This window comes from Scyliorhinus torazame, chromosome 6 (assembly GCF_047496885.1).
Source record: "Scyliorhinus torazame isolate Kashiwa2021f chromosome 6, sScyTor2.1, whole genome shotgun sequence".
NCBI lineage: Eukaryota > Metazoa > Chordata > Chondrichthyes > Carcharhiniformes > Scyliorhinidae > Scyliorhinus > Scyliorhinus torazame.
Window position 1 is genome coordinate 107,026,531 of NC_092712.1, and position 12,599 is coordinate 107,039,129.

Here is a 12,599-nt window from a genome sequence, read left to right on the forward strand (position 1 = left end):
CAATGCAATTAAACTCAACAGAGCAGCGGAAATCTAATTGCACATATTAACACATATTTATTTTTACCATTGCAACTTTTACTAAGCAAGCTGTTTGGCTTGGCTTGAAATTTAATATGCACTATTCCATTGTTGTACTTGAAAACACTTTTGCTTGACATTTCCTGTTCTTCACATTATTCAAAAGGCTTTTCAAGACCACATACTTAGTGCCATAATCAATCAATCTCATTTCTTCTGACATTTTCAAATGGAAAGTTGGCAATTTACACTGACTACTAGAGTCAGCTACAGAGAGCTGAGCAGAAAGGGAAAAGCACCAAGAACAGAAACAAGCAAGAAACAAATATTTATCGGAAAGCAGAGCAATTGTGATGATTGAAAAGACAGAAAAGTACTTGAAGTAGCAATTACTGAAAGAATAAAAATATACAAGAATAACTACCATATTTAGACAGATTAGCATGATGGCACAGTGTTTAGCACTGCTGCCTCACAGCACCAGGGACCCGGGTTCAATTTTGACCTCAGATGACGGACTGTGTGGAGTTTGTACGTTCTCCCAGTGTCTGCATGGGTTTCCTCCAGGTGCTCTAGTTTCCTCCCATAGTCCAAAGATGTCCAGGTTAGGTGGATTGGCCATACTTAAGTGCCCCTAAGGGTCCAAAAGGTTAGTTGGGGTTACAGGGATAGGGCAGGGGTGCTCCTTCAGAGAATCGGGGCAGACTTGGATGGGCTGAATGACCGCCTTCTGCACTGAAGGGATTCTATGATTGGGACACCAACAAAAACTTCTGATGTAAAAAACACCGTGGCAACAGATAGCTTCCTATAACTAAAAGGAAAAGAGCTGATGAAAATATGGCCCCATTGAGAGCCCATTGTGTATTCTCTATGGGGGCGGTGCAAAAATTAATTGGGCACTCATAAGGTACTATCTTACTGACACCCAGGCAACAAAGTACAACAGGCCTAATGTATCTGGTAAAAATGCGAAGTAGAACAATTTGGAAATGAGATATAAACACAAGCATTAGCAGAACCAAATGTTGTTACCTTTAGGTACAGCATGCACTGAAGTAAAATTACTTCAGGGTCAACTGCATATTTATGTCCATTCCGGTTTATTTCCATACATGTAAACACACATAATGATGGTTTCAAATTACTAACGTGTCAGTCATCTCTGGCACCATTTAAAATGTGAAACTTGACATTTTAGCTCATGATATACACGGCTCAAATGCGAATAATGGGACAACCAAACATTACAGGGAAATGGAAACCTCCAAGCAAATGTTAGGTAAGGTTTTAGGCTGTTTGATCTTTAGATTTTTTTTTTTAAAGTGCAAAAGAATTTAGTTACTGAGAACACCTAGAAGCATTTTTTCAATAAGAAATAATTATAGGACATGCCTCGAATAAACTGCACTTTCAATTCCATCTTTTTCTTTCGTTAATATGCCCTCTTGTAGTCCCCTTCTGAAAGTAGAACGAGTGAGACAGTCCGGAGAATGCCATCCTTTGTAACTATCAGCAATACCATGGAAATATCTCACGATGAGATATGCTTGATGGGGAGTGAGTAGTAGTTGGTGTTTCACCTCCTGGGTGAGGCATCTTGCTATACAATTGATAGATATTGATAGGTTAAGAGAATGGGCAAAACTGTGGCAAATGGATTTCTAGATATGCAAATGTGAGGTCATCTACTTTGGACCTTAAAAGGATAGGACAAACTAATTTCTAACTGGCGAAAAGCTAGAAGCAGTGAAGGTCCAAAGAGGCCCGAGGAATTCAGGCACACAGAGCATTTAAATGTCATAAACAGGTACAAAAAAATAATCAAAAAGTCTAATGGAACATGAAGACGAGAAGGGATTAGAACATAAAGAGATACAAGTAAAACATCAGTTTTAGAAAACCCTGGTTAGGCACACCTGGAGTACTGCAAGGAGCTCTGGGTGCCCCATTTTAGGAAAGATATATTGATCTTGGAGGGAGTGCTGCATAGGTTTATCAGAATGATACCCAAATTCCAAGAGTTAAATTACAAGAAGAGATATTAAGGACAGTGCTGAGTGGAGAGTCCAGGACTCGGGAGCATAGTCTAAAGGTTGAAGCCAGACCTTTTCGCCATAAAATTGGGAAATGCTTCTACAGGTAAAGGGTGGTAGAAATGTTGAACTTTCTTCCAAACATGTCAATTGATACTAGATTGATGGTTAGCTGTAAATTTGAGTTTGATAAGATTATGATTACTCAAAGATATTGAAGAAAATTGATAAAGACAGGTATTTGGGGTCAGGTCACAGATCAGCCAAGACCTTAATGGAATAGTTGAACAGGTTCAAGGGACTAAATGCCATTCCTGTTCCTACAACCAGCTAATTTTTTGCAGTGACCTCGAGTGAGTAAGGGACAACACTTCACAGCCTTGCAGGTAAACTGCTGCATTAACTGCAGTGGCCCAATTAACTGAGGCAAGGAGTTTAAGAGAAAGAAGAATGTATATGAGGATGGCAATAGGCAAACTTGCAGGAAGGCCAAAAACAAGATTTAATGTTTTCTTTTTGCCAAGGAAAATTCTCAATAAGGAAGACAAATATATAACCTTTTGTATTATACATGGCACTGCACTTGGAGAACAGACATACAGTAAGCTCTCCTGTTCAGTTTCCCAAATTTTAACTCTCGATTGCTTACCAATTTTCTTATCAAACTTCCAGGCTGGAAGAGGATCGTTATGCTTCAAGGAGCTTTTGGTTGTCAGGGGAATGGTCACACAGATTGGACCATTCACCTGGATTTCAGTTCCATCACCATTCAACAGATGAACACTAACTGCCGTGACAGGGGTCAGTTCAAACCTGCTGCTGTTTCCTGTAAAAGAAAAGATAGCATTAGCAGTAATAAAAAGATTAAATACATCATATAATATAATGGGAAAAAAACAAAGAAAAGGAGTGTAGCTATGATAATTTTTTATCTTAGTATTAGTCAGGTAAACTGTTTGGAGGTTTAAGCAAGCAGGTCATCTTCAATGCTCAGAATATGGATAACAAGTGCTAGCTGTCACTATCCATCTCCTCTGTCTCGGTTTTAAATTAAACATAAAAATCTGCCAGGCGAAGGTATGGTTCACAAACCACACAACATAAAAGTATGCACAATTACACAAATAGACTCCTCTAAGCAGCTGCATTTCTCAACAACTGCTCCACTCTGCAGTAAACTTTGTCTGAGTAATTAAACCAGATGCACATGATGTTGCTACGAACCCAGTTGACGTTATAACTAGAAGGGAACATTTTAGAATGGAATCCTGGCTCAAAAGACCACAACTTAATATGGAGGAACAGAGTCACAGGACCACTAATTAGATTTTAAAAGAAAAAAAAATTAAACAGGAAAAAATTGGACTATAATATAATACTCCTTCACCACCGCTTAGCTTAACAATTACACACAGATTTTAAGATGAACATAGATTAAAAAGTAGATCTTAAGCTACAATGGTCTCAGTAACACAGAATGTGAAGCACAGAGTTCAAATACACAACTCTGCTCTGAACCTGTTAGTATCTGTGAATGTCTCCTCAGAACCCCTCCGATGATGTCATGGTTTCCAAAGTCCACTCCCAAAAACACACTTTAAAATCTTCCCTCATAATAATGCTTTCCCTTAGCAGTTTGTATTCCAAAGTCCAGTCCAGGTTTTTCAAATGACACTTTTAAACAAAAATTTCCACTCCACTTTTAACAGGGAATTCAGCCCAGGTTTTACACCAACCCCGTTAGCATTTTTTTGTCTTGATTTTGTACAAACTATTCACAATTGCTTTAACCCTCGATTTTCAGACTCTGGTAAAGTGGCATCAAACCTTTGATTTACCTCTGAAGTCAGCTTTCCCTCTTTAACTCTGGTTACTGCAAATGCCTCTTTAACGCAGAACTCTTTGTTTACTCTTCCTTGAATTCTTATGATGTGGAGATGCCGGCGTTGGACTGGGGTGAGCACAGTAAGTAGTCTTCCAACACCAGGTTAAAATCCAACAGGCTTGTTTCGATGTCACTAGCTTTCGGAGTGCTGCTCCCTCCTCAGGTGAAGGAGCAGTGCTCCGAAAGCTAGTGACATCGAAACAAACCTGTTGGACTTTAACCTGGTGTTGGAAGACTTCTTATTGAATTCTTATGAAATACCTTTGTCTGTGTTCTCTGAACTTCAGTCGTCTGAGACACACTTTCTGTCCAAATTCCCTGATTACCTGGACTGCATCTTTTTTCCTTACGAAACCTGCATCTTTGCAACTCCCTTGGCTTGGCAAGCTTCTCATGGCAGGGTTGAGAGATTTTCACTTCCAGCTGTCCTTTCTCCAACTGCAATATAGCCAGCTAAAACTTAAAAGCTTTTCTACCTTTGAAAGGGCTTCCAGTTACTAAAGCAATGACTGCTACTTCCATTTACTCTTCACAGCATAGCCCTCTCTAAACACAATACAAACACAGCTGGAAGTTAACCAACCCCCACATGTACAAACACCTTTGTTCAACATAAATCCAATTACAGGTTTTACCTTTCCAGGCACAGAAACATTAAATTAAACCCACTTAAAACTATACTTTATTTGTAATGTTTGCCAATACAAATAAATATCCATTAAAAGTACCTTTGAATTCCTAACATTATTTACAAACTTAAACTGCAACACAGTGTTAACATTTTCAGTTAGCTGAAAATTAACATTCAAAAAGGTTCATGGGTATCCCCATTTTCAAATATAATCAAATCAAATCTCCTATTTCTTCAGATTGGACCAATTTAAAAGAAAATCACTGGCTGTTTTATAAAAACTAGATCCACATTACGACAAATGAATGATGATCAGTACTGACAATTAAATAAACTGCTACATTTAACTTATCTTCTGTAGTCCGCTTCCTGAAAGAAAGAAAAATAGTACCGTACAACCAAGAGAGAAATAACAGGAATAATCTGAATTTACCCATGCCACACAAGTCGAGTAATTTTTTAACAAAAAAAATTGTTTATGGGATGTGCCAGCATTTATTACCAACCCTAATTAAGAGTTAACTACATTGCTGTGGGTCTGGAGTCACATGTCGGCCAGAATAGGTAATGACAGCAGATTTCCTTCCCTAAAGGACATTCGTGAACCAGATGGGTTTTTACTGCCATCAGAAATGGTTTCATGGTCATCATGACTTTCAATTCCAGATTTTTATTGAATTCAAATTTCACCATCTGCAGTAGCAGGATTTGAACCTAGATCCCCAGCTTTACTCTGCATCTCTGGTTTACTAATCCAGTGACAATACCACCACCTCCCCACTGCTGTGGTAGTCAGAAAATACCAAATTATAAAAACTTGAAAGCATTGCATTAATAGCTCAGTGAACTAAAAACTGCACATTTTCACAATTTAATGCATCTTATTTTAAACAGAAAGAAATTGGTCACTTTTCAATTTTGTGCATTCAGGATATAGTAATGATGTTAGGATTTGCATTTAAATTGATGGCTATCGTAGTGGACATGGCTTTGATCACAAGTTCCAATTGGGACAGCTGCTGGTAGTCCTTGTTGTTCTTACACATCAAAAACTGTCAACACAAATAAATGAACAAGATGCAAATTTTACATGATGCTTGCCAGTGACCATCCCTCAAACATCACTAAAACAGACTCTCTCATCGTTAGCTCATTGCTATTGCGGGACTTTTGGTTTTGCAAATTAGCCGCACTATTTCCTACATTACAACAGTGACTACACTTCAAAAAGTACATCTTTGGTTGTCAAGCACTTTGGGACATCCTGGGGTTGTGAAAGATGTGCTGAAATGCAAGTTCTCCCTCTCCAGCTTGATGAGTCATAATTCCTGTGTAATGAGAAATTACGGTGCATGACTGCATGGGAACAAGCCAAACATCAACCGGACTTGGAACTATATCAGCATTCCTTCACGGTCACTGGATCAAAATCCTGGAACATCCTCCCTATCAGCACTGTGGTTGCACCTACACCACATGATTCAATGGTAATTCGGAATGTGCCGTGCCAGCCATGCCCACACCTCGTGAAGGAAGGACAATTCAGCTCCTCTTAAGGAGAAGATGATGCAGTCTCAATTTCATTTCACCTTATTTTAGGAAATGCAAAGTTCTGCTAACATCTTTATCAAATGCTTGTGCTTATTTTTTGCTTAATGTTAGCAAGTAAACAATCTTAAACCCAAGCTGCTAATATTTATCAGTAGCATGGAAAGTAAATTGCGGATAATAGCCAATGTCAACACTGCTATGCCAATGTGCCACTGGTACTTTCATCAAATTTTAAGAAATATACTGATGGGGGACGAAAGTAGCACTCAATAACAGTGGACATCAGGTTAAACATTGCTGTTAAAGGCTGATTTGTAAATTACATTTGAATTACTTATTTTTACAAAATTGGCAAATGACTTGCAGTTTCCTTATTATAAATCATGCATGGAAGTGATAGGGCAGATTATGAAGATGAACGAACATCTTAAGAACAGAGTGAGACTTCATTGTAGAAGACTAGCTCAAAACTTACAATCTCAGATCCCCAGCTACTCTCATCCACACTAAGGCCAACGACACTAGATTGTACATAATGAACATTGGTATGTGTTTGTGTGAAATGCTGATCAGGAAGAGTTGTTCTTGAGGGTTGCTAAGCTCAGCTGCAATGTAAAAGACAATAAGAGACTGGGTTGGATTAGCGGAAGGAAAAAAGGTTGCACTTCTGTTGAAGTAACTTTCACCCGTTATCCTACTGAATGCTGACCTACATTATTTCCCAATCTCTTTCCAGTCACTCCTATACCTTGATTTAAAAAAATGTCAATGTTATTTTCAAATCCCTCCTAGGCCTCGCCCTTCTTATTACTGTAATATTCCTTAGCCCCCTCAACACAGATATCTGCACTCTTCAATGGAACTGATTTTAATTACTCCACCATTGGGTGGCTGCACCTTCAGTTTTTAGACCCTAAGCTTGAGGACATCCTCCCTGAAGCTCCCAGTGCCTCTTTTCCCCCCCCCACCATTAAGATGCTCCTTAACGTCTACCTCTTTCACCAAGCTTTTAGCCATCGCTCCTAATATTGCCTCATGTAAGGTAAAGGTAAAGTTGCCATAATCCCAAATGACAAGAGGCTGCTTTCCCCTTTGAGGGCACGAGATGACCAATGGTAACCTGAGGATCACCACACCTCAGGTGAGGGGCAAGGTTAAGAAGGCAGGTATGGGAATTGAACCCATGCTACTGGTCTCTGCAGCACAAACCAGCTGTTTAGCCAACTTCTCAAATATGGTGTCAAATATTGTTTTTTAAAAAAATATATTTTATTCAAATTTTTTTGGCCAAACAAAACAATACAAAGGTTTTCCTTTTTACAACAGTAAAACAGTATAAATAACAGTGGCCGTTTTTAACAAATAAATAAATAATATATAAACTAAATGGCAAATGCCCTATCAAAAATAATAACTCTCCAAAATAAAATCAAACAATCCAATATACATAGCCTAATACAAATATTTATACAAAAACACCCCTGAGGACCCGCCCGGGCCCTCCCCCCCCCCTCCCCCCCCCTCCCCCCTGGGTTGCTGCTGTTACCTTCCCATTTCCTTTATCGTTCTGCGAGGTAGTTAATGAACGGTTGCCACCGCCTGGTGAACCCTTGAGCCGAACCCCTTAGTGCAAACTTTATCCGTTCTAGTTTTATAAACCCTGCCATGTCATTTATCCAGGTCTCCACGCCCGGGGGTTTGGCTTCCTTCCACATAAGCAATATCCTTTGCCGGGCTACTAGGGATGCAAAGGCCAAGACATCAGCCTCTTTCGCCTCCTGCACTCCCGGCTCTTCTGCAACCCCGAATATAGCCAACCCCCAGCTTGGCTCGACCCGGACCCCCACCACCTTCGAAAGCACCTTTGCCACCCCCACCCAGAACCCCTGTAGTGCCGGACATGACCAAAACATGTGTGTGTGGTTTGCTGGGCTTCTCGAGCATCTCCCACACCTATCCTCTACCCCGAAAAATTTACTGAGCCGTGCTCCGGTCATATGCGCCCTGTGTAAAACCTTGAATTGTATCAGGCTTAGCCTGGCGCACGAGGACGACGGGTTTACCCTACGTAGGGCATCAGCCCACAGCCCCTCCTCAATCTCTTCCCCCAGCTCTTCTTCCCATTTCCCCTTCAGCTCATTCACCATGATCTCCCCCTCGTCCTTCATTTCCCTGTATATATCCGACACCCTACCATCCCCCACCCATGTCCCCGAGATCACGCTATTCTGAACCTCCTGCGTCGGGAGCTACGGGAATTCCCTCACCTGTTGCCTCGCGAAAGCCCTCAGTTGCATGTACCGAAATGCATTTCCTTGGGGCAACCCATATTTTTCCGTCAGCGCTTCCAGACTCGCAAACGTCCCGTCTACGAACAGATCTCTCAGTTGCACAACCCCAGCTCTTTGCCATGCTCCAAATCCCCCATCCATTCTCCCCGGGACAAACCTATGGTTATTTCTTATCGGGGACCACACCGGGGCTCCCGTCCTTCCCCTATGTCGTCTCCACTGCCCCCAAATTTTTAGTGTTGCCACCACCACTGGACTTGTGGTGTATTTCTTCGGGGAGAATGGCAACGGCGCCGTCACCATTGCTTGTAGGCTGGTTCCCTTGCAGGACGCCATCTCCAATCTCTTCCACGCCGCTCCCTCCCCTTCTCCCATCCACTTACACATCATTGAGATATTGGCGGCCCAGTAGTATTCACTTAGGCTCGGTAGTGCCAGCCCCCCCCTATCCCTGCTACGCTGCAAGGACCCCCTCCTCACTCTCGGGGTCTTCCCGGCCCACACAAAACTCATGACACTTTTCTCAATTCTCTTGAAAAAAGCCTTCGTGACCATCACCGGAAGGCACTGAAACACAAAGAGGAATCTCGGGAGGACTACCATTTTAACCACCTGCACCCTACCCACCAGTGACAGGGGCACCATGTCCCATCTCTTAAAATCCTCCTCCATCTGTTCCACCAATCTTGTTAGATTAAGCCGGTGTAAGGTTCCCCAACTCCTGGCTATCTGAATCCCTAAGTACCGGAAATCTCTTGTCACCTTCCTCAGCGGTAAGTCATCTATTCCCCTGCTCTGCTCCCCCGGATGCACCACAAACAGCTCACTCTTACCCATATTCAATTTGTACCCCGAAAATTCCCCAAACTCCCTGAGTGTCTGCATTATCTCAGGCATCCCCTCCACTGGGTCCGCAACATACAGCAATAAATCATCTGCATACAAGGATACGCGGTGTTCTTCTCCTCCCCTGAGCACTCCCCTCCACTTCCTGGAGCCCCTCAGTGCTATGGCCAGGGGCTCAATCGCCAATGCAAACAGTAACGGAGACAGGGGACACCCCTGCCTCATCCCTCTATGAAGACGGAAGTAATCAGACCTCAGTCTGTTCGCGACCACGCTCGCCACGGGGGCCCTATACAGCAGCTGTACCCATCCGATATACCCTTCTCCAAAACCAAATCTCCTCAGCACCTCCCACAGATAATCCCACTCCACTCTGTCGAATGCTTTCTCGGCGTCCATCGTCACCACTATCTCCGCCTCCCCCTCTGGTGGGGGCATCATCATTACCCCTAGCAACCTCCGTATGTTCGTGTTCAGCTGTCTCCCCTTAACGAACCCAGTTTGATCCTCGTGGACCACCCCGGGGACAGTCCTCTATCCTCGTCGCCATCACCTTGGCCAAGAGCTTAGCATCTACATTTAAAAGGGAAATGGGCCTGTAGGACCCACACTGCAGCGGGTCTTTTTCCTTCTTCAAAAGGAGCGATATCGTTGCCTCCGACATAGTCGGGGGCAGCTGCCCCCTTTCCCTAGCCTCATTAAAGGTTCTCGTCAGAAGCGGGGCCAGTAAGTCCATATACTTCCTATAAAATTCCACCGGGAATCCATCCGGTCCCGGGGCCTTCCCCACCTGCATGCTCCCAATCCCTTTTACCACCTCCTCCATCTCAATCTGTGCTCCCAGTCCCACCCTCTCCTGCTCCTCCACCTTAGGGAATTCCAACTGATCCAAGAACCACATCATTCCCTCCTTCCCTTCCGGGGGCTAAGCCTTATATAACCTCTCATAAAATGCCTTGAACACCCCGTTCACTCTTTCCGCTCCCCGTTCCATCTCTCCTTCCTCATCTCTCACACCACCTATCTCCCTCGCTGCTCCCCTCTTCCTCAATTGGTGGGCCAGTAGCCGACTCTCCATACTCATACTGTACACCCTGTGCCCTCCTCCACTGTGCCTCCGCCTTACCCGTGGTCAGCAGGTCAAACTCCACATGTAGCCTTTGTCTTTCCCTGTACAGTCCCTCCTCCGGTGCCTCCGCATATTGCCTGTCCACCCTCAAAAGTTCTTTCAGCAATCCCTCCCTTTCTTTACCCTCTTGTTTCCCTTTATGTGCCCTTGTGGATATCAGTTCCCTCTCTAACCACCGCCTTCAACGCCTCCCAGACCACTCCCACCTGAACCTCTCCATTGTCATTAAGCTCCAAGCACCTTTCGATGCACCCCCTCACCCTTAAAACATACCCCCTCATCCGCCAATAAGCCCATATCCATTCTCCAGAGTGGGTGCTGTTCTTTTTCCTCTCCTACCTCCAGGTCTACCCAATGTGGAGCGTGGTCCGAAATAGCTATGGCCGTATATTCCGTCCCTGTCACCTTCGGAATCAGTGCCCTTCCCAAGACAAAAAAGTCTATCCGTGAATATACTTTGTGGACATGGGAGAAAAATGAGAACTCCTTACTCCTAGGCCTACTAAATCTCCAGGGGTCTACCCCTCCCATTTGCTCCATGAAGTCTTTGAGCACCCTGGCCGCTGCCGGCCTCCTCCCGGTCCTGGACCTCGATCGGTCCAGCCCTGGATCAAGCACCGTATTGAAATCTCCCCCCATTACCAACTTTCCCGCCTCCAGGTCCGGGATACGTCCCAACATACGCCTCATAAAATTTGCATCATCCCAGTTCGGGGCATATACCAGAACCACCGCCTTCCCTTGCAATCTGCCACTCACCATCACATATCTACCCCCACTATCCGCCACTATGGTCTTTGCCTCAAACAGTACCCGTTTCCCCACCAAGATAGCTACCCCCCTGTTCTTCGCATCCAAACCCGAATGAAACACCTGCCCCACCCATCTTTTACGTAGTCTGACCTGGTCTATCAGTTTCAGATGCGTCTCCTGCAACATAACCACATCTGCCTTTAATTTCTTTAGGTGTGCGAGTACCCGTGCCCTTTTAATCGGCCCTCTCACGTTCCACGTGATCAGCCGGGTTGGGGGGCTCTTTACCCCCCCCAACCTTGTCGACTAGCCATCCCCTTTTTTAACCCAGCTCCTCACCCGGTTCCCACGTACCCGTGTATCCCCCCGACGGCGCCCTCCCGCCTCGACCACCCCATCCCATAACAGCTCCCCCTTCTCCTTAGCAGCAGCAACCCAGTTAACCCCTCCTCCGCCAGATCCCTTCCTAGCGTAGTTGCACCCCCCATGTTGCTCCCAGAAGTCAGCGAACTCTGGCTGACCTCGGCTTCCCCCCTTGTCCTCGGCCCCCACTGTGCGAGGCCCCCTCCTTCCTGCGTCCCTGTTCCCGCCATAATTACCATAGCGCGGGAACAAAGCCCGCGTTTCCCACTCGGCCCCGCCCCTAATGACCGGCGCCCACAGTTCCTCATACTCTTCCCCCCCCCCCCCCCCCCCATCATGGGGAAGAGAGAAAAGTTACAGGATCGCAAGATTAACAAACTGAAAAATCATCCCCCCCCCCCTTTCCTCGCCCCACTTAATCACCCCACCACTTTGTCCCAAAAGTTCTTTCTCTCGCCAGACTATTCCAGCTTCTCGTCCACAATGAATGTCCACGCCTCTTCTGCCATCTCAAAGTAGTGGTGCTTCCCTTGGTGTGTGACCCACAATCTCGCCGGTTGTAACATTCCAAACTGGATCTTCTTTTTGTGAAGCACCGCCTTAGCCTGATTAAAACTTGCCCTCCTTCTCGCCACCTCCGCACTCCAATCCTGGTATACGCGGATCACCGCGTTCTCCCACCTGCAGCTCCGAGTTTTCTTCGCCCATCTTAGGACCATCTCTCTGTCATTATAGCGGTGAAACCTCACCACTATGGCTCGAGGTATTTCTCCTGCCCTTGGTCTTCGCGCCATAACTCAATAAGCTCCCTCCACCTCCAAAGGGCCCGTCGGGGCCTCCGATCCCATTAGCGAGTGAAGCATCGTGCTCACATATGTCCCGCCGTCCGCCCCTTCTACGCCTTCGGGAAGACCCAGAACCCTTAAATTCTTCCTCCTCGAATTATTCTCCAGTACTTCCAGCCTTTCCACACACCTTCTGTGCTGCGCCTCGTGCGTCTCTGTCTTCACCACCAGGCCCTGTATTTCATCTTCATTTTCAGCAGCCTTTGCCTTCACGACCCGAAGCTCCTGCTCTTGAGTCTTCTGCTCCT

At 44.9% G+C, this 12,599-nt stretch overlaps 1 protein-coding gene across 3 annotated transcripts in view; it reads right to left on the reverse strand.

The window, feature by feature from the left end:
- The window catches only part of fam171a1 (family with sequence similarity 171 member A1), a 283,483-nt gene that overhangs the window by 58,086 nt on the left and 212,798 nt on the right, over positions 1-12,599 (reverse strand). For all 3 annotated transcript variants that reach the window (XM_072508664.1, XM_072508663.1, XM_072508665.1), the window contains one exon: positions 2,707-2,883. In XM_072508664.1, coding sequence (XP_072364765.1) covers positions 2,707-2,883 — 177 coding nt within the window. The remainder of the gene's footprint in view (positions 1-2,706; positions 2,884-12,599) is intronic.